Source organism: Muscardinus avellanarius (assembly GCF_963383645.1).
Source record: "Muscardinus avellanarius genome assembly, chromosome: 4".
Taxonomy (NCBI): domain Eukaryota; kingdom Metazoa; phylum Chordata; class Mammalia; order Rodentia; family Gliridae; genus Muscardinus; species Muscardinus avellanarius.
Genome location: NC_137789.1, coordinates 114,336,088 through 114,360,055, shown reverse-complemented (window position 1 = coordinate 114,360,055; position 23,968 = coordinate 114,336,088). Strand labels below are relative to the sequence as shown.

The 23,968-nt window shown below is 34.4% G+C and overlaps 1 protein-coding gene and 1 pseudogene across 3 annotated transcripts in view; one reads left to right on the top strand and one right to left on the bottom strand.

Annotated features, from left to right (window-relative positions):
* Window positions 1-23,968, top strand: part of CTNNA3 (catenin alpha 3) — a gene marked incomplete at both ends in the record, with an annotated part of 1,656,346 nt that overhangs the window by 1,474,766 nt on the left and 157,612 nt on the right. For both annotated transcript variants that reach the window (XM_080694112.1, XM_080694111.1), the window contains one exon: window positions 18,220-18,312. In XM_080694112.1, coding sequence (XP_080550238.1) covers window positions 18,220-18,312 — 93 coding nt within the window. The remainder of the gene's footprint in view (window positions 1-18,219; window positions 18,313-23,968) is intronic.
* On the bottom strand, window positions 4,423-5,696 carry LOC308261914 (histone-binding protein RBBP4-like; annotated as a pseudogene). Its single transcript has one exon. The product of its transcript is annotated as a histone-binding protein RBBP4-like (transcript).

The window sequence follows — 23,968 nt, the reverse complement described above, 5'->3', positions numbered from 1 at the left end:
GAGAAAAAGAAAATGTATAATGTTAATTATGAAAATACAAGCAATAATAAATGCTGGTAAGGATGTGGGGGGAGTAAGAACACAAATCAGTACAGGCACTAAGAAGATCAGTGTGGAGCTTCCTCCAAATCCTGAATGGAACCACCACACGATCCAGTTTCACCACTGTTGAGGATCTTTCTAAAGGAATTAAAATCACAGTTTATAATGATAGAGGCATATCCATATTTACACCTGCACAATTCACAGTAGCCAAAGTAGGTAACCAGATTAGATGTCTGTCAGCAGAAGAATGAATTATATAACTGTGGTATATATGCACAATGAAATTTTACTTGGCCATAAGGAAGAAAAAAATGTTATTTTCATAAAAATGAATATAACTAGAGAATATTATGATAAACAAGATTAACCTGTCTCAGAAAATGGAGGTCAATATGATTTCATTCATATGTGGAAGCTAGAGAGAAATTGGAAAACAAACGAATTTTAGATAAATGAGGGGTGATACTAATAGAATAGTGGAAAGGGACTTGGGAAGGCTGTGAAAGGGAAGACTTACTGAAGGAAACAGCTCAAATAATGCTATGTTTATATACAAAGTTATAAATACCAATTTTAATATATCTGGGGTGGAGAAGGAAGCCAGTGGGATTTGGAGGAAAACAACCAAGTGGTGTGTGCGTGCAGTTTTCTATCACTCTGAACTTCATTATGATGTATAATTACAATGTGCTAATAAAAGTTAAAAATAAAGAAAGATATTTTAAACAATTATCTAACATTACTCTGTCAGGACTAACATAGCTAGTTTTAGAGTTAGCTTTCTGAGTGTTTTCAATTATTAAACAAAAGAAAGTGTGAGCTAAGTAAAAAAAAATCATTCTAAATTATGCTTTCTCTGTCTCTGTCTCTCTCTCACACACGCACACGTACACACATACACACACACATACTTAGTTGAACAAGAAAATGAAATGAAAAGTTTATCTATCATTATAGATATCTAGAGTTCAATCCACATTCATATCCTAGTTTGACCATAAAATCATCTCTATGAGGAGGAGGTAAAATATATAACAAAAAGAAGGAAAGAGCAGCTATATTTATTCTACAGAACAAGCTAACAAGAAAAAAATAAGTTTTCCAGAATCACAAAATAAATCTCTCAATAGATGAGAAACCCTGTTAGTTCAATACCAGCTCTTTACTGTTCTTTCTGTTATAGTAAATACCATTAGCATATTTGTGAATGCTTTTTCAATGAAAAAAAGTAAATGAATGATGGAATGAATAAATGATTATCGATAGTGATAACATGGTTAAGCTGTCTTTTTGCCCGTAATTACTAAACTTCTCACTCAATTCAATATATAATTGAGCCAAAGTTTACTTACATTTTTTTAATTATTCAAACAATCCAAAGTTAAATCTAAAGTAAAACATTTGCTTATTTAAATAGCCTAATATTTTAGTAGGAATCAAGAGATGGTTATGTATTATGAGTGCAAAACATATATGGTCTGCAGTATCCTGGAAAATCTTAAAAAGGACTGTACTGTTCATTAATTAAGTTAAAGCAATTTGTAAATGTTGTTGAGTAATAGGTACATATTACAAAGTACCCAGCAAAACAAATCAAACTGAACATTTTATAATTGAATCAATATATTTCCATTTATAGAAATAAAGACATATGATGACCGGTGATTGTGAATAATATCTTTTAACATTCATGAGGTTTTGAATAAAACTTGGTACACAGAACCTGAACAATATTTCATTGGCTTCATAAAGCTGGTGTGTTCATCTCAGTTATGGCAATCTTTCATCTAAAGGACTACACTTTGTACAGAGTGGGAAATCCATAAATACGTGATGAATATAAATTGTGTCTATTTAAAATTTTGTCATTTTGAATTTTAATAAAAAGCAAATTTTGGTAATTTCATATTTAAAAGAAATAGTTCTCTCTTTCTCTATCTCACTGCCATTGAGGTTAGTTAAATCAAACCAAACAAATTGCCTCATATAGAATAAAGTAAGCTTTTTCATTTTATCACAGGAATCCTATTCCAAATTAAATTGTCTCCCTGATTATAAAATTAATTTAAAACAAGATCTTTCTTATAATCAAATATTATTTTTGCTTTCTCAAAGTGGATGAAATCTGATGGAAAATATTTTTGTTTTAAAACAGAAAAAACATAGAAGATAAAGATGGCTAAAAAATTAATTACTTTGAATAGCAAGAAAAATAATAAAGGTAAGAGTTTAAAAGGAAAAACACATACAGAAAAATGAGCTCAGCTAACAGTGCTTAGGATTTAATTTCCTGGTTATAAAAATATTGTTTTTCAGCATGATATATATTATCATATGTAGTTTTATTTAATAAATACATTCAGATGTTATAAAAGTATGATACTAACATTGTCCATCCAGAGATAGTCTGATGATATGCAAGACTATTTTTGGATAGATCCAAAAGTTGTAGTAGCAGAGAGGAAGGTTACTTAAAAGGACAGGATAAGACAGGAGGAAAGCAGATGAGATACACTGGATGTTACCTGCATTTATTACAATGAGCATTTATAATTGCTTTTTTAATGTTATTCTATATTTAAAAATAAAATAATCACAGTAATTACATGCAAGAGAAATTATAATTATCTCGTGTGTGTGTGTGTTTGTGTGTGTGTTTTGTGTGTATGGTGCTGGGGATTGAACCCAAGGTCATTCTATTTTCAAGCTATAATCCAAGTCTGATTTTTCATTATTTATTTTGAAATAGGGTCTCACTAAGTTGCAGAGGGTCTCACTAAGTAATAAGGCTGGCCACGAACCTGGATCCTCTGGTATCAGCCTTTTAAGAACTGAGATTACAAGCGTGCACCACCATGCCTGGCTCTAAAATTATTTTTAATCCTCCTTGTTTAACCAGAGATTGAGCAATGATGTTTTATACAGTATCATCAAATAACAGATGAAAATTGTTCAAGGTTATGCATTAGAGGTCCCCAGGCTCTGAGTTTTGTGTGTTAGGTTGAGTTGAAATGGTCTCTCAGGCTGCATTAGAAAGTGGTAAGATTGAGACATCTGTGTCTCCACAACTTCACACCAGGCATGACATAGACATACAGCTTTATGCTTTATTCAGAATATCTCCATAATACCTTTTTTATTGTTGTTATTAATATTGGCTCCCGTAAATTAATTTTTTAAGGGAAAGATTATATTACTTGTTTTTGAAAACCTTTCTTTTTTGTGAAGGGTTTAAAGTATATAGCTCACATTTATAGTCCATAATGCAGTCAAGTGATAAAACGTCACTACTGTAATACATTGCCTTTCTTTATCAGTGGTCATTTTGCATTCATATCTACATAGAAAATTCTGCACTTGGTATTATTTGTACTAGAATGGAAATATTTCTTGAACTGTCAGTACCTTTAGCGAGATGATATATGAATGAAGTGCCAATTAATTGAAGCTCACTTTTTTATGTAGAAAAGCAATTTATTCCATGATAAGTGCTTACACAGTTAGTCATGGAGAGTAACAGGCCTGCTGGTGAAACGGATCACCCAAAATGGAGATGGTATTAAACCTAGTGGTCAAGGACTAACTCCTAAAAAAATTGTAACTCTTCTCAAGAATTAATTTAATTTTCAAAACAAATACAAGCTATCAGTTCACCCTTCTCAACATGACAGTCCACCTGTGGTACAACTGTCAGGTAAAAACACATCTTTACAACTTGGTGGTCCCAACTTAAAAAAAAACACAACAAAAACCATTTCACAGATAGGAAATGCATAATATGAAAACAGCAAGAAATATACTAACAAGCAAAAATACATGGGGAAGGAGGTACAGGTAGTTTTGACTTAACTGAAGAAACCAAGAGACTGGTTTTGATAGGAAAATGTGCATTCTGGAAAGCCAGATGTGACAATTTTAGAGTAGGAATCTATATTGACTCAAATCTCCCCTAATTCCTGAATAAACATGACATCTTGCAGTATTTATACTTCATGGCTCAGACACCCACCTCACCTGGCTCTATTCCTTACACAATCTAGCCTTTACCTAAATGAGTCTGAAAAACTTGGGGATATATTTTTCTTGAAAAGAAAAATAACTATACATAATATTCTCCCTTCTGTAGCTACTTTAGACCTGTTTTTTTTTTTTTACTACAAAATTCCTGAAGAAAATTTAAATATATGTCTGGCTTCGTTGAGTCAAGTATCCAAGTTAATATTTAGAAAACACCCACTCTTTGGGTTAATAGCATTGTCAGTGGTACTTTTAATAGAGGGATTACTGAACAAAGTCTGTGTCTCAAAACCTGTGTTAAATCAATCTCAGGGTTGAGAGGAAAAAAAGGGAAGTCTAAAATCACAAGGTCAAACATATTTAGGATCCTTGTCCTTCTGGATCCATGCTTCCTTCACGATCTTCATCATTATAAATGTTCTCTGCTATCTGCCATACTTGCATGATATTGTCTTCTGATACAGAACAAATCACCCAAGGTTCATTGGGATTCCAGGATAAATCGTATATTTTGGCAGTGTGACCACCATGAATAAACAACAATTCTGGTGGGCCGTCTTCTGCATCTTTCAGGGACTGTTCCTCTCCAATTTTACTTAAATCTCAGACATTGAGTCTACGATCAGTACCATTGGAAGCCAAAATAGTCTCATTGTGAGGCCACCACTGAACCTGGAATATTTCATCCTTCTGTGATTCAAAGGAATGCAACTTAAGTTTCAGATTTCTCAGATCCCGTAAGGCAACAGTCTTGTCAGCTGATCCTGTAGCAAGAATGAATTCACTATAAGGACTGAAAGAGGCAGCTCACTTCCACAGTGTGAGCATCAACAGAATGGCTTGGCTTGGAAGTATTGTTTGGATGAGTATCCCAAATCATGTTTTTGATCATCAGCAACTGACCCAAACAGAGACTCATGGAGCAGATGTCAGGAAACATCTTCTACTACTGCTGTATGTCCTATAAAGATCGTTTTTGGATCGACCACTTTTCCTTCCTTTGGAACGGCACTGATGTCCCATAGGCAGATGGTATGGTCATCTGAAGAACTAAGTAAGTGCCCACTGAGATTTGGGTTCCAAGAAAGCCCATAGCCTTCCTTCTGATGTCCACGGAGACGCAAGTCTGGGTTGCACTCTCCAGAAGGGTCTGGTTTAGAAGGATGTTTTGTATAATCAAAAACAAGCACGTCACTCAGTGGAGTCTTTGTTGCAGTAATGCAAGGGTTCTGGGGCACGTAGCAGGCCTGGATTACTTCTCCTTCATGGTCGATCTTGATTTCTATTTCAGTTTTCCCACTAACTGAGCCAAAGACTCCAAATTCTCCTTTCTCAGTGTAGTAGTGTGATGCGTCGAACTGAGCATCATCATTAGGGAGCTCTACGCTGGCTATCACAAGATGGTTCTGTTCATCCGACGTATGTGTCCCCAGGACAAGTCGAAGAATGCTGAAATCTTTCCCTTCTGGTCTGGTTACATCTGGGAGCCCCTGTGCAGTTAGGCTGGGCCATTCCAGAGCATGGGTCATCACCAAATCATACAGAAAAGGGGTGTTCTTTTTCCATATTTTGTACTCCTCGTTGATCACATGTTCTTCCACTGCGTCATCAAAGGCTGCTTCCTTGTCAGACATGGTGGCGGGCTAGTCTGGGATCCTGGGATCTAGGTTGTGGGAGGAGTAGGGAGGCTGTAAATAATTGTTACACTATATAATATGTGTCTAGATAAGCATTTGAATAAATAAGTGCATAATTTTCAAATCATTAGTGAGGTATAATTGACACTTAAATTGTTCATAAGTAAGCATACAATTTGGTGTGCTTTTTAGGCATATGCATATAACCCTGAAGCTATCCTTGTTATTAAGATAAGAAACAGATACAAGTAAAGAAAATCTTACTCATGCCTTTTATACTCATGCCTTTTATAATCTGATGATTTATCTCTCCAGCTTTTAAACAATCATCAATCTGGATAATTTAAAATTTCTAGATTGTTATATAAATGGTATCATACCATATATACTCTTATCTGGCAGCTTCTTTAATAGAGCATAACTGCTTTAAATCCATATATGTTGCCGTTTGCATCAATAATGTATTTCTTTTTATTGAAGAATAGTATTCTACTAAGTGGACATACTATTCAGTAAATAATTACCCTTTGGATGGACATATGAATTGCTCTCTCTTCTTGGATATTACAAATAAACTTACTATGAATGTATCTGCACAATATTTTGTGTAGCATGTATCTTTTTTCTTTTTGGAATATCTAGACAACTAGGATGATCAGATTCTATGTTATGCATATGTTTAGTGGATGAAAAAAAACATATGTGCATGTTTGAAATATGTTAATATGTTGTTGCATATATTTATTTATTTATTTATTTCACATATATATTGTTTTAAAAGTCTAGTTTTCTCCATTAGGCATGTTCCCAATTTCTTGTCCTAATTTCATTGCTCAAGACAAGTCTGTCTGTAGAAATAACAGGGCACATATGCTGTGGGTTAGTTTCATAGCCACTTACATTTGACTACATTTTAAACTATGATGTATTCACTTGCTTCTACAAATAGGCCTTTTAGTTCAAAGACTTAAAAAATATATTTGTATACAGAACATAATTCTTCGTTAGGGGTTGTCAAAGTATTTGCTTTGGTGTATTCCAGTGCTCTGTTTTATATATAAGCTGCCAACTTAGGCTGTTTTATTCTATTAGTGTAGGGAATTCTTATATCCCATATAGAAAATTTCAACCTAGTAACCCTGAATAATATCTCCAAAAGTGTAATATAAACCTAAATTACTGTCTTACTGAACAATACCCCTAGTAATATGTAAGTTCTTTCATATTTTTTCAATTTTTAATTTGGTAAAGTAGGAGTGTCAGGTTTGGACATCCTTCACACGCTCACATAACCACCATGGTGGGACAGCAGGTGTTTTGTGGTGGTGATGGTTGTTTGAGTTTACTTTATTGCTGTGCCTGAGATTACTCTGCAAAGCTAGATAGACAAATTTTATTAGAATCATTGATATTATACCTGGAAGTCTTATAATTTCTGAAAATAAAAGATTTCCTGTATATTAAAAAATATATATCCCCACTGGGAAGCCAACCACAACTTTTCTTCCCTCCAAATTATTACTATAGAATAATTTCATAAAAGCAGTTTCTAGGATGCTGAAAGTGTGGTACATGACTATTTTTACAAATCAAGAGAACTAGAAGACTATAATGTAGGGAAATAGTTAGGGTAAGGGACCCTACTCTGTATCTGCTACCAGTGTCCCCTTTAATGCTTGCTCTGATAATGAAGACTTATCCTGTAATTTTCCTTTCACCTATTGGAAGCTTTTGTCTGTGTCCACATAAGCTTCAAATATACAACACTGATAAGCCTATTGCAAGGTGACAAGGCCAGCTCTGCTCCCCTGCTGTGAGCTTTGCAATCATGCCCTCCTTTTCTTTTTTATTGCTGACATGTCCTTGAAATGACATACTCAACCTCAAGCAGATTTTCTTGTAACATTTACTATTTGTTTTACACCTGATAATAAAAGTAATAAATATGTATTATGAAAGTTTAAAAGCAAATCAATTATGAAGAAGAAAAGTCACATATACTATTCCAAAACTCATAGGTGATAATTATTAAAATATGCTAATGTATTTTTCTTTCTCTCTCTCTCTCTCTCTCTCTCTCTCACACACACACACACACACACACACACACACACGTGCATTCAGTTACAATTGTGTTTTAGGTGCACTTTTCTGCCATTAAATAGTCTCTGAAACATCTATTTTAATATCTGTACAATAACATTTTTGCAAAAGGTGAACAAAGTTTAGATGAGGTAGGCTCTCTTCCACTCTTTAAGTTTAAAATCACAAATTCACATGATAAGTTTGATGCAAAAGGTGAGATTTTCCCCTATTAAATACATTAAAATTTGATATGTAAGTAGCAATATTCTGTTTTTTTTTTGTTGTTGTTGTTTTTTTTTTTTGTTTGTTTGTTTTTTTTTTTGGTGGTACTGGGGATGTGTGGATGGAGCCCAGGGGCCTTTTACTCCTGCAGGCTACACTCCCAGACCTATTTTATATTTCATTTGGAAAGAGGGTCTCTTAAACAAGCTGAGGCTGGCTTTCTTCTGTCTCAGCCTCCCAAGCGCAGGAATTACAAGCGTGCACCACCACGCCTGCCTCTGATTTGTTTTTTAATCAAACTTCAAGACCTAAGAGTTGAAGGTCAAGTGTGTTATTGGTCCTTTGCTATTACTGCTCCTTCTTCTGCGACCAACATTATTAGAATGATTACCGGGTTCTCCAGAAGTACTCTTATTACTATTGCATGGTTTCCAACTAAAACACAACACCCACATATAAAGCAACAAGAATAATTGTATTGCTACAATGATCAATACATCATCAATGACTATGCATGAGGAACTTTCACACCATCCTATATAATCTTAGACAAAACAAGATTAGAAGCCTCTTTCTTATTTCTTGAGAGGTAAACATCCAGAGGAGATTTTTGGTCTAAAATTATTTTCATCATTTCAAAATAGGCTGCCCTGCCATTCAATTTTCTTAAATATTAATTTATTTTCCCTAATAAAAATAAACCTAAATTAGTTTTATAGAATTGACAATAGAATTTAATTTTTATTAATTATTAATATGATTCTTTCATTTACTTCTGAGGAAGCTATGCTCCAGAGAAGCTGAGTGCTTATTTGATGTCACAAGATATTAAGAGCTACATTTGATTTAAAATCAGATACTCAATCTTCATATTACATATATCATAGTTTTGCAAGTCACTTATTTTAGTCTTTTGTTCATAATTTGGAAATAGTATATTAAACTCACATCTCTGTTCTATAGCACCTAGATCCTTTAGTTGTTTTGCTAAATAATATAGCTTTATTCAAAATAATTTAGAAGAAAGAAAATGAATTGAAGATTTTACTCAGTCCCACTGGCATATTTTTATTCACTCCATTGGAGAAAATTGAATTTATCCTAACCCTGGCATAACTTAGAGCAAGGGTACCAGCCTGGGAAATAAGTGGGTTTTCTTTCATTTGGGCTTTCAAAGTCAATATCTATCTTAAAATAGGCAACTGTGGACCAGTGAGGGAGGGCTGAATCATCTAACTGTTCAGACACTAATTTTACTATGGTCCAAAAACCACATATGGCAAGAAAAAAAAAAAGGAAATTCAGGACTAATCTGGAATAGTGATGCTCAAAACCACTAAATATGTGTCCCATGTGCACTCTGAGTTTATATTCATGTTGTCGGAAGCTTGTTTTCTAAACTTTTATGTTTCAACTGTGAATTTCCCATACTTATTATGCGTTCATGACTACCAAGTCACAGGCTTCATGGAACAAGTATTGGATTTGAAGTAACTCTACTAATTCTATGGTGTTAGACAGGTTTTGTTAAGTATAAAGCTCAGTTTCCCCAGCTAGGCTATTCAAATGACAATATTTGCCTCCCAGGAATTTTACTCATCCATAAAGAAGAACAAAATTATGGTATGTGCAGGAAAACAGATGAAACTGGAGAATGTTATGCAAAGTGAAATTAGCCAGTCACCGAAAGTGAAGAGTCATATGTTTTCTCTCATATATAAAAGCTAGAGAGAAATTGGGAAACAAGAAGGACTCCACATAAAGGAGGAGAAACACCAGAGGTGCAATTAAGGGAATATAGAGGAGGGAAAGGGGAAGGTAAACTTAACAAATACTTCCATTGACTATACACATAGAGGAAATTATCAACACCAACCTCAATATCCTGTAGGGAAAAGGAGGGATTGGAGTGGATCCAGAGGGAAACTTACCAAGTTCTATATGCATGAATGTCCTAATCGCTCTAAATTTCATCATGATTTGTGATTATAATGTGCAAATAAAAACATATATTTAAAAAGAAATTGAATGAGAGAAAAATGTGGAATAATCAGGAGCAGTTTTGCTAATAAATTTTATTACACCCTTGATGAAGAATGATTATGTCATTTTTTTTGTTGTTGTTCTTAAAGAGAAGAATGTTAAACATTCTGATTTGAGTCTGGCTATTTCTAATATTTGAACTTTCCAAAAATATGCTTTCACCCAAACCTCATTCTTCATGGTTTCATTAGTCTTTCACATTTTTATTTAAAGTTCCATCTGGAAGACTTCTTATGACAGTTTTCATGAATTAGGCATGCAGCTCTGAAAATCAACGCTATAATACCAACTCTCTTGGTGATTGGATAAATATTATGATCCTGATGATGTCACTTTCACTTATGCCCCTCTTGCTGATTTGCTCTGTGCTTTTCTGCAGCTGTTTGCTACACTGGTGTCTTAGGAGCAGAGAAATGACTGCCCTCAGGCTTCTCAATAGAAAGAGGGACCGAGGCACAGTATGATTTACCTTGTGTGACTTCATTATTGCTTGAGTTCTTAGGCCTTATATAAACTTGACTGATTGAGATTATTTTCTATCATATTGATTATAGATCAGGCTCAACAATAAGTATTAAATATTTGAAGGCTTCTGGCCTGGGCAGATTTCTGTTTATTTTTGTGGCACTACGGATGGAATCAGGGGCATTCTACCTCCGAGCTACACCCCCAGCCCTATTTTTTATATTCTTTATTTGGAAACAGGATCTCATTGAGATGCAAAGGGCCTCACTAAATAGCTGAGACTGACCACAAACCTGTGATCCACCTGTCTCCTCCTCAGAAGTACTGGAATTACAAGCTTGCACCCTCATGCCTGGCCTGGGTAGATTTCTAAAAATAACGTAACAGAGATATATTCCATAAAACTATATCAACAGCCCAGGGTTGTGTTTACTTTGACAGAAATATTCTACATGCCTGTTTGCCAAAGTTCTCCTATTTACTATGTGTTTAATCATATCATTTTGTACATTATAAACACACTTTTTTCTTTTTGACACATTTTTATATTCTACAACTTTGACTTGTCAAACTGGATTTTAATTATTGTAGCCTTGAACGTATCAAATACTCACATAGTCTCCTTAGTTCTAAGTTCATATGAAATAATTCATATGATACTTATATTTTTAACATGGAAGAAAAGACAAAATGGCTAATGAAATATAGAGATTTTTTCTTTTTCAGAAAAATATATCACTTGGATATTTATAGGAATCACATTGAACTTGTACATAATTGGGGGTAATATGAATTTTTATAATATTTTTTCAATGCACAAACACAGGACATCTTTCATTTTATTTGTGTTCTCTTATTTTTATTTGTGTTCTCTTATTTTTAGCCAATGTTTTATAGTTTTCAGTGTTCAAGGTTTTCTATAGTTAAGTTTATTCCTTAGTATTTTATTATTATAAATGATAACATTCATTTCCTATATAAATTGGTATTAACATGACAAAAACATATTTATGTTGATTTTATATTCCATAGCACTACTGAATGATTTTATAAATTCTAAATTTTAAAAAATTTCCATTGGTTCATTATAATATACACTATAGTAGAAATCACTATTATATATCCATACATGCACATAGCATAAATTGATCTATCTAATCACCTCATACCTCACCTTTCTATCTTCTTTTCCCTTCTTTAATCATTCTATTCTAGTTGACTGGTCTATTTTTTTTTTTTCTTTTGGTACTGGTTGAGCCCAGGAGCATTCCATCTCTGAGGTATACCCCTATAGCCCTTTTTATTTATTTTTTATTATTTTTTTTATTGCCTCGTCCAGGTTCTGAATTTTATTTTATTTTATTATTTTTTTTAAATTTATTTTATTGGTGCACTGTATTCATACATCATAGTGGGATACAAACTTTTGTAGACATACATGCACACATACCCAGTCAGCCCCCACCCGATCCCCACCCCGTTCCCTCCCCATCCCTCCTTCCCATGCTTGGCTTAGTGGTTGACATCTAGTATTATAGCAAATTATCCAAAATTAAAAATGATAATCTCACGTAACAGTTTCATTTGTCTGATACCAAGCTTTTGATGACTTAAAGATAACATTTCAATATTTCCTTTTACTTTCTTTCTTACCAGAGAATATTTTTTTCTATTTTTTTTAGGTGAAACTATCATATATTTATATATTTATATTTCAGAAAAAAAAATCTATCCTAATATGGAATATGGACTCTAGGTACCCAAAAAGATCTTGAAAAAGAACAAAGCTAGAAGATATATATTTTCTGATTTCAAACCATATAAAGCTACAATAATTGAAACAGTGTAGTACTATTCTAAAGGCAGATATATAAACCATTGGAGTTAAATAAAAGCCTAGAGCTAAATTCTTCCCTATATTGTCAAGTTATTTTTGACAAGGTTTCCACGAACATTTGGTGGTGGAAATAAAAATCTTTTAACTAAATATTGTTGAAACATAATAATTACATGGAAAAGAATACAATTGGACCCTTACCTAATCCCATATACAAATATTAACTCAAAATAGATAATAGACCTAAATATAAATCTTAAGACTATAAACTTTTAGGAGAAAATCTGGGTCATTAAACCTCACAACATTGAAATTGGCAGTGATTTCTTGGTTATGATTTCAATGGCACAGGCAACAGAGGAGTATACAAATTCCCTAAAAAAAAAAAAATTGTATATCCAAAGACAATGTAAACAGAGTTAACAGTTACTAATAGACTGGGATAAAATATTTCCAAATGCTATATCTGAAGGTATATTAATATTCCAACTAGAAATCCTAAAAATTAACAACAATAAAGGCAAACAATACCCTTTTGAGATAGGTAAAAGACCTTTTTATTTTGAAGCCTCATCTTTCTTAAAGTATCACTAAGTTGCTGAGGCTAGCCTTGAACCTGTGATCCTCCTGTCTTCACTTCCCAAATACTAGGATTACAGTGTGGTGCTACTCTGCCTCCTTGATATCGTATTTTCATGAGGTCCTGTTGCTTTTCTTTCTTTCTTTTTTTCTTTCTAGCTTCCACCTGTGACAGAAAGGATATGACCCTTGGCTATCTATATCTAGCTTGTCTCACTCAATATGTTGTTCTCCATTTCCACTACTTTCTACAAATGACATCATTCCATTTTGATCTATGACTGTATAAAACATTGTGTATATGTGTCACATTTTCTTTATATATTCTTTGGCTTTATACATTCATAGGTTGATTCCACAACTTGACTATTGTAAATTGTGGTACTATAAACATGGCTATGCCCGTATCACTATAGTTTGCTGACTTACTAGTATTTTTATTAATCCTTTATTGGTTCATTGTAATTATACATCAGAGTAATATTTACAGTGATATACTCGTGTGTGTGTGTACACTATTACTTTGTTTTCTTCCTGAACCCTCTTTCCTCCTAGTATATGGCAGTGAGATTCATACTGATACATTCATATATGCACAGAAGATTATTTGAACTATTTTCTTCCCCATAATTTTTCTTTCTCTCTACACTTTCTTCCCCAAATCCTCTTCCACTACTCGACTTGTCTCTTCTAATTTTCTTGGGGTTCTTTTTCTTTTCTTTTTTTTTATCTCTAGCTTCTGTATTTGAGGGAAAATATTTCTCTCTTGGTTTTCTGAGTCTGTCTGATCTAACTTAGCACTTAGCACAATGTTCTCCATTTCCAACTATTTCTCTTCAAATGTCATGATTTTGTTCTATAGCTGAGTAAAATGTCTTTCTGTGTACATAGCATATTTTCTTTATCCATTCATCTTTTGAGGAATATCTCGGTTGGTTCCATAGCGTGGTTATTATGAATTTCGTTGCTATATACATGGTCGTGTATGCATGCATTACTATAGTATGCTGACCTTAATCTTTTGGAAAGATAGTAAGTATTGGTATATCTGGATCTATCATAATACCCTATTTCAAACTATACCAGAGCCATAATAAGAAAAGCAGCTTGATATCAGCATAAAAACAGACTGCTAGACCAGTGGAATAGAAGATAGAGAGACAAGTCCACACAGTTACAGTCAGGTGATCCTTGACAAAGGTGCCAAAACATACACTCTGGAAAAGACAGGCTTTTCAACAAATGGTTCTGGGAAAATTGCATATAGCAGCAATTTTTCTAGGTTTTTAACTTACTTTAGTTTTTTTTTTTTTTTTTTTTTGTGGTGGTACTGGGGTTCCTGGAAGCCCTTCTACCTCCAGACTACACTCCCAGACCTATTTTATATATTTTTTAAAATTTGGAAACAGGGTCTCTTAAGCCAGAGAGGCTGGCTCTGAACCACCGCAATCCTCCTAACTCAGCCTCCCAAGCACGGGGATTACAAGCGTGCGCCACCACGCCCGGCCCTTACTTTGGTTTTTGAGTTGATTAAAATATTAAAATTAATTGTGACGTTATATGCCATGTGATGGGGAGCAATTCAAATTATCAACAGAGCCAGGCGTGGTGGCGTACGCTTGTAATCCCCGCGCTTGGGAGGCAGACACAGGAGGATCACACAGGTTCAAAGCCAGCTGCGCGCACTGGCTTAGGAGACCCTGTTTCCAAATAAAAATGTAAAAATAGGTCTGGGAGTGTAGCCCGGAGGTAGAAGGGCTTCCAGGAACCCCAGCACCACCAAAAAAAAAAAAAAAAAAAAAAAAATTATCAACAGAGATTTATAAAAAAAAAAAAAAGGTCACAGCCAGGTATGTGCATACAGGCCTGTAAACCCAGTACATAGGAGGCTGAGACAGGATAGCAGGTATATGGCTAGCCTTAGCAACTTAATGAGATCCTCAGCAACTTAATGAGACCTTGTTTTAAAATTAAAAAAACAATAGGGATGAGGGTGTAGCTCAGAGAGAGAATTTCCTTGAGTTCAATCCCAGTACTGCTCACAAAAAAAGTAAGAGAGAAAGGGCTATGTATACAATGGTGGTAGCACACATAGTAATTCCAGTACTTGGGAGGCTGAGACAGGATAATCACAGGTTTGCAGGCAGCCTCCGATACTTAGTGAGGCCCTCTGAAACTTAGTGAGACCCTGTTCCAAAATAAAGAATTAAATAAGGCTGGGGGTGTATCTTGGAGGTAGAATGCCACTGAGTTCAATCCTCAGTACCTCAGGAAAAAATAAATAAAAATTTTCGTCTTTTGCAGGGACATGGATGACATCAACTTGAGAACACTATGCTAAGTGAGATTAGTAAAAAATAAAAAAATCAAATGTTCTCCCTAATATGCAGAAGCTGGGGAGGAAATAGGTTATAGGAGAAACTCTAGATGAAGAAGGAGAAATAAAATGAGCATATACGATGACCTAACTGAGGTGAATGGGAGGGGGAAAGAGGGAAATTCTCTAATGTACATGATGTACATTCACAAACATATCAGTAAATCACTGGCTAAATGAGTGATGTGTGCATGTATGCCTCCACTATCTTGTATCCCATTAGGTTGTATGACTACAATGCACCAATAAAAAAAAAGGAAGGAAGGAAGGAAGGAAAAGAAAGAAAGGTTTAAATAAAGAAAAAAAAAAGAAAGAGAAAGGAAGGGAGATGGAAGGAAGGAAAGAAGGAATAAAGGGAGGAAGGAAAAAAGATCACTATGAGAGTACCAGACTGTCTTCAACTGTAAAACAATGAGTGTAAGAAAGGAGATTTGATTATACAAATTTACTACATGGTACAGGACTTGGTGACTGATCAAAAAGAGAAATTGCAAAAATGTCTTCTCAAGAATATTATGAGAAAAAATACACAAAATGACTAACAAGGAAGAATGTGATTTTGTAGACACTGCATAGTGGTGAACTCATGATGTAAATAAGAGCAGATAAATTGCCCTGTATATATTTCTGCTCATAGTTTTAGCAGCAAAGAGCTGCAAAATTTTGACCAAATGACAAATACTCAGCACATTTTATGTCTTTGTGAGGAAGAATATTAATATCTGAGAGAAGTAGATTGAAATAAATGCAAAAAGTCCCTCTCTGAAATGATGAGTGGTGCTCAGTGCAAATATCTGCAAAGAAAGAAAATGCTGAAAATCTATGGGATTAGAGAGAATCTGAAGCTATTAGTGGATAGAGAATTGACAATTTTGCTAGTTTTACTTATCATTTGTCCCCATCTCTAGAGTGCTCCCTAGAGAAGAAAAACAGTCATGAAAATACACAAAATACCTGTGTATAAAGCAAGGCTTATAAGAAACCAAAAATTGTTCTCAGACTGCCAGTCTTCAATAGCTACCTGGGCCTAAGAGATTCAGTCCCAAAGCCATCTTCCACTTGATTTTTGTAAAAAAAAAAAAAAAAAAAAAAACATACATGTTTGTTTTCTGGGTTTGCCATCAGGGCTTTGGAGCAAAGAACCATTAATACAAAATTGTGATTGTAAAAACTAAAACAAATATTAGAGTAATTCTAGTTACATATTTTTACTTGTGTTTGCAATAATGAGAGGTATCTGAATTATTGATGCAGACAGAACAAGAGAATTAAAATGTTACATTAGAAAAATAACCCAAAGCAAATAAAAAATGGTTGAAATATGAAAAATGGAAGGAGAGTTTGGACAGGAATTTATTGTTCATCTGTTTTGTTTTGCTCAATCCTGTTTTTTAGACTATCGGGAATAATTTTGCTTCAGGTGTTCAAAAGCATGTTCTCATCTCACATGTCTGCTCTGTGAGATGAGGACTCAGTTCTCATCTCACAGAGTAGACAGTTCAACAGTGGTTGATTGCCTAAGCCAACCAACAGGACCTGGAGATCATTATGTTAAGTGAGATCAGACAGTCATAGAAAGTGAAGGATCATATGTTTTCTCTTTATGCAGAAACTAGGGAATAATTGGGAGACTCTAGGTAATGGAGGGAAACTGCAGTGGAGTGAGGTAGGTGGTTTGGGGAAGGAAGAGGGAGAGTCAATGAAGAAATCACTTCCATTGACATTACGTCCACATGTGAGAAGATCAAAGTCAATCTCAGTATCTTGTGTGGGGAAGTGGAGGGGCGGGGAGGGAACTGGAGAAAACCCCACCAAGTGCTATGTGTGCGTATGTCCTTATCTTTAATGAAGTACATTGTGATGTGATACTATAATGTATCAACAAAAGAATAAAAGAATAAAGGATAATGAGCAGTAAGACAGTGAAAGGATATGGAACAGGAAACACTTGGCAGAGGTACCCAACCTAGTCTAGAAGGCTCCTGAGCAAGACACCTCCCTGTACAAAAAGCATTTAAGCTAAGAGTGAAAAAATAAATAGACATCGGATAACTACTTATCATAAGTCCAAGTGAAATTGCTTATTAAGTTCCTGAAAATTTTAATTTCTTAATAACTGATTTTTTTTATTTTGATGAAAATTGTCTGATTTATTTTTTAACAAGAAGCAATATGGTTTGAGGCAACCACACAGTAGGAAGTGAAGTTGCTATTCACTGAAAGAAAAACTTCCTTTTGATGATTTTTCCAGTTTTTTATTTCAAAATGTATTAGGTTATAATACATGTACCACAAATTCACAATTTAAAGTATAAGACCTCATGTTTTAATATATTTATAAGGTCAGGCAATCATTATCACTAATTTCAAGATATTGTTATCATCCCCAAAAGATTCTACAATTCTATATACCCCTTAGCAGTCATTACCCCCTTTTACCTTTCCTCCCTAGCTTTTGGAAGTCACCAGTCAAAGCTCTGTCCCTATGCATTCTCCTATTCTAGCTATTTTGTGGAAGTGGACTCTATAATATGTGGTCTTTTGTGATTGGCCTTTTTCACTGAGTGTAATAGATTCAAAGTTTAATCATGGCATAGCATGTATCAGTATTTTTCTACTTTTATGGCCAACTAGTAATTCATTGTATAGAAATACTATATTTTGTTTATTAATTAATGATATTTATATTTGAGTTGGTTCAATTTTTTAGCCATTATGATTAATGCTGTTATGAACACTTGTATATAGATTTTTGTATGGAATGCCTTCATTTCTTTTGGGTATATAAGTAGAAGTGGAGTTCTAGGTCATATGTTTATTCTGTGACCCATTTGAGATACTGCCAGACTGTTTTCTAAAGTGGCTATCCCATTTTACATTGCCATCAGCAATATTTTGCCTTATTTTTATAGACACCAGAGGAATTGGAGGATGTCTCTGACCTAGAAGAAGATCATGATGTCCGAAGCCACACCAGCATTCAGACTGAAGGGAAAACTGACCGGGTATGTCATCTCCCTAGAGGAAAATCTGTGTCTTGTGCTCTGAGGCCTCTGCCTTCTCCTTGTCAGTCCAGGCACCCTTTCATGGGTGGAAATCTTGGCTCTAGATAAGGTTTCATTGAGCATGAGGAGCAAGCCTTAGGATGCAGGAGCGGCAGGCAGCAGAAGGGAATTATTTCTTCTACCTTGAAAACTCACAGCAAAGCCATTTCAGGTCAGACAGTAAATCACTCCACGCTGTTTTTGATCTCTATAGGAGTCATGTGAATATAAAAGTGAAATATGTACATATTTGTTTAGGAAGAAAAGAAAAGCCAAGAGATCATAAATACACTGTGAAATTCTAGGGGGAAAAGTCCTCTGAGTCAATGCTTCCCACTTTTCTGTCTGAAATGCCCTCTTCTGTACCCTAACACACACACACACACACACACACACACACACACACACACACACACCACTTCCTAAGATGTTAATTCCAATATTCGAATGACTCTAAAATTCTGTACTTTTCTTTTTTCGCACCCAAAGTATGGGAATCTTTGAAAGTTTGGTATCCTAGGAACTGAGAGCTTCTGCAGAGATCTGGCCACATAACTTGCAGTCAAAATCTAAGTAACAGAACATAGCAACTTAGGCTGTCTGGGGATGCAACTGAAATCAGCTTTTTCCTGCTGTGTTACCTGGAAAAGTCAAGTAGCTTCCTTCTACCTCAGTTGCATTATTTGTAAAGTGAGGACATGAGGAATTAACTGAGTTAATCACAGAGCGCTAGCCTAATGCCTAGTTCATAGTAAGTTATTGATCATTATAACCTATTAGTAATCATGGCAGCAATGCTAAGATCATCATAAATTACCTGTTGCTATTATTATTATTATTTAAATTCATTGGCATACAAATTTAGAGTGGGAAGCAAATTCCTAATGTTTCTGTGCCCTGGGCTCTCATGGGCTTGGCTGATGTGGGCACATTATTATAGAGAAAGGCCTCTGCACATTGTGTTTTTTTGTGCATTATTGTTACGCAGTCTCCTCAGAAGCATTTCAAGCAGGAATCTGTTTGGTAAATCCCAGGTCTGTAATGCACGTGAATGCACATCTCCTTAAATAATACTGATTTTCCCTGAAATGCTTTGATACACTGCTGTGTTCTATGATTAGTGGGAACTGATTTGAAACAAACTTAATACCTTGTCACATTTTACTCATAATCCTTTGGATTTATATTTACTAGGAATGGAAAATATGGTAAATGAATTGAAAAATATAGAATTTAAAACAGATAGGCAGCATCGGGTTTGCTACTTTTCTTTTTGATTTCCTTATTTGAATTCCACAATGTTTCATGTGAAAAATACCTTGTTTCTGTTTTGTTTCTATTCATCTACTTTCCCATATGTGAAATTGATATTAAACTCTCTTATTAGAGCTTAGTAATATTCTTTCAAGTAACATTAACACAACATTAATAAATTTGTATTTATAGTTACCAAATATTTTCTCATTTATTATAAAACATAGAAAATACGAGTCATAATATGAAAAAACTTTAGTATCAAATTTTTCATTTTTTTCAGATATTCAAGTCTCATAGAACTAGTATCTATATGCAAAAACATACATATGCTAGAAATTATGGCTTCTTTTTCCAGTTTTTGTGTAAGGAATATCCAATGTTTATTTTTCACTTGAGTACCTTGTTCCAAAAAGAGACACTTTTGTTATCCAGTCAGATAGTTCATATTTGTTAACATCTTAGGCAGTGCCACTGTCTTGAGTTTGCATTTCTTGCTGAATAGTTGGGTTTTGAGTCCTCTAAACGTTGGCTCATGTTAGGAACTGTCTCGGGGTACACAGCATCTGGATTTACTTTCCTTCAAGTCCAGCTGACATCATTGGTGAAAGATAAAACCAGCATGTTGCAATGAGATTGGAAGCACATCTGTTCATATTTTCAGTTAATGAGAGGTGCCGAGTCACTGGGGCTGAAGAGTAGGTATCAGGGACTACAAAGTAATCCATAGGGGAACTGTACCAGTATTGGGAATGGCCTAGGAAGATTTGAGAAAGCTCTGATTATTAATAAATATATTTCAAAATTGGGTGAGGGGCAGACATGTGGAAGGACTTGGTTTCTGCCAAGAAGCAGGCAGCTATTATAACGTAAATTAATCTAGCTAAAGGTAATTAACAAGTGGAAAGAGAAGGGGAGCTAGGACTTCCCCATTCTAAAGACAGGTTTACATAATTGATAATCTAGTTTGAATAGGAGGAGGACAAGGACCTTCAGAAAAGGAAAAACCTGGATGTAGACCAAAGTTCAGCAGGAAAATCAAGGGGAGGGATTTTACCTATGTCAGAGTTACGTAGGAAAAAGCAAGATGGAGGATGTCATACAAAACATAAAATACAAAACATGGGTTTTTGAATGAATTGTCCGAAATACAAAACATGTGTTTTGTATTTCGGACAATTCATTCGAAACAGCCACCTATGTCACTCCTGAATGACATGGGGCTGTAACTGTATTCTGTATTTCTATCTTTTTAATAAACTCCTTTAAATATTCAGCAAGAGTCTGGGCTATTGTATATCTATCCTTAGCTCAGGATAAGAACCCATGTTTTATTTTTTTTGAGGGGAATTGTTTCTGGGGGTCTAACAAAGGTCCTCAGGACTATTCCCCTAAAAGGTAAACCTCACACCCAAATGGTAACATTCATCTTTAACCATAATATCTAAAACCGTAACAGGGACATTTTATGAAAACAAAGATATTTTGTAGAAGGCTGGGGTTAGGATAAATATGCCCATGTTCTCATTATGACTCATCACAGAGACATAATAAAGTCTTAGTTAAGAACCTTGAAATTTAGAATGCTCATATTTCTTCATCTAAAAAATGAAAACTTTTCTACCTTCTCATAGTATTTTCAAATAAGACAATGTCTTATAAAAATAATATGTAAAAATGTTAAATATTTTACAATTATTTTTACTTGTGTGGATTGCCAGCCAGCTACATTACCCACCATCCATTGGTATGTTGTAAAATTTATCTCCATGGTTCTGGGTTTTATGACTCTTTCATTGAAACCACAGCTTTTATTCTTGCAATGCTCTGCATTATGCATTTTTGTTCCTTTGTACACAATTCCTAACAATCAAATTAATTTGGGATTCCCCGAGGTAATAGATAACCTCACTGTGGTTTAGATATTCCTAACTATCATAACTACTAGAAACAAATTTATGATCAATATGGCTACTCTCTTATATTTTAAATTTCTCTTGTATAAATTTCAAATAACTCAGATTTTTTTTGACTTCTTATTTTGGAGTTTCCCTGTAATATCCACATGAAATGCTTGAAAAAATATTTGATTTTTCTAATTTATACACCTAACCTCTAGTGTCTTATACGAGGCACTAACACTCTTGATCAGTACATTCTCTTTCATTTCTGAATGGATAATTCTGAAGTGTGTTTCCACAGGTCCCAAAGGGTCCCCTGTGAAATCAAGCTTAAATTTATACAATAGTGACCTACTTGATAATACATCTTTACTTTTTAAATTTTTTATTGGTGCATTGTAGTCATACATCTTAATGGGATACAAGATGGTGGAGACATACATCCACACATCACCCATTTAGCCCTTACCTAATTCCCACCCATTTTCTCTCTTTCCTCCTTCTCATGCTTGGCTTAGTGATTGACTTTGATATTTCTGTTTAAGTACATGATGTGCATTAGTTAATTTCCTTCTTCCTTCACCCATCCCTTCAGGTCACCTTATTTGCTCATCTATAGTATCTCCTTCTTTATCTAGAATTCCTCCTCTGACCCATTTCTCACTAGCTTTCACATATTAGGGAGAGCATTCGATTTCGTATTTTTTGTGACTAACTCAATTAGCATGTCCTCCAGTTCCATCCATTTCCCTGTAAATGATGTAATTGTGTTTTTCCATATGGCTAAGTAAAATTCCATTGTGGACATATCCCACAGTTTTGTAATCCATTCATCTATTGATGGACATCTTGGCTGGTTCCTTAGCTTGGCTATGGTGAATTGCATAGCTATGAACATAGATACACATGCATTAGTTTGGTAGTTTGGTTTCCTTTCTTTTGGGTAGACATTCAGAAGTGATATTTCTGGGCCATATGGTAGGTCCATTCCCATTCTTCTGAGGATCCTCCATACTGTTTTCCAAAGTATTTGCACTAATTTGTAATCCCACCAACAATGTTTTAGAGTTCCCACTTCTCCACATCCTCGCCACATCTGTGGTTGTTTGTGTTTTGAATGTTGCCATTCTAGTTGGAGTTAGGTGAAATCTCAGGGTAGTATTGATTTGTATCTCTTTGACTGCTAATGATGTTGAACATTTTTTCATGCAGTTATTAGCCATTTGAATTTCTTCTTTCATGAAGTGTCTATTTCATTTGCACATTTTTTATTGGGTTATTAGTTTTGTTGTGCTGAGTGCTGAGTTTCTTGATTTCTCTGGATATTCTAGATATTAGTCCTTTATCGGATTAATAGTTGGCAAAAATCTTCTCCCATTAAATTACCAAGATCATTTTTCAAAGACATAGAAAAATCAGTGCTTAAATTTATTTGGAACAACAAAAATCTCAGAATAGCCAAAGCATTTCTCTGCAACAAAAAACATATAGGAGTAATTACAATACCTGACTTTAAACTATACTACAAAGCTATAGTATTAAAAGCAGTATGGTACTGACACAAAAACAGATACATAGGACAATGGAGCAAAATAGAAGACTCAGAAACAAATCTACATGGTTACAGCTAACTGATTTTTGACAAAGGGGCCAAAACATACACTGGAAAAATGATAGCCTGTTCAACAAGTGGTGTTTTCAAAACTGGTTAACCATATGCAGAAAAATGGAAATAAATCCCACTTTCTTAGCCTGTATAAGAGTTAATTAGAGATGAATTAAAGACTTAGAAATCAGACCAGAGATAATAAGGCTTCTTAAAGAGGGCATAAGTCCAAAACTGAAACACATAGGTACAGGTAAAAACTTTCTCAACAAGACCCCAAAAGCACAAGAAAATAGAAGGCACATCAATATGTGGGATTGCATGAAACTGAAGAGCTTCTGTACAGCAAAGGAAACTATCAAGAACCTCAACCGATAATACATCTTTAAACTGACTCTTCTTTTATGATTTATTTCTCCTAGGCTCCCAGTAATGTTCACTAATATTTGCTCCCCCAAACTATCTTCTATTGTTAGGGTCTGTTCTTTTAGGGAAAATAAGAAAAGATAATAACTTCACACAAACTATACTTAACTATCCCATTAAATTGTTTCACTAATAAAAGTAGAGACTCAGATTTATGTAACTTGTCTGGTAAATGAACACTCAGAACTTCAGACTTGAACACTCAGAACTTCAGATTTTGCATGTCAAGTCACTTAAGACAGAGTTAATGAGTATTTTACAGAAAACACACACACGTACACACATACACTACCATAATTACCATCACAAACTTAATACATCATTATTGGAAAGAAAAAGAGAAAAACAAATGATGTCACAGCTGTCTTAGAAGAAAATATATTCATTTATGTTTTAAAGAGTAATTATTGTATATTGTGTGAAATTTGAT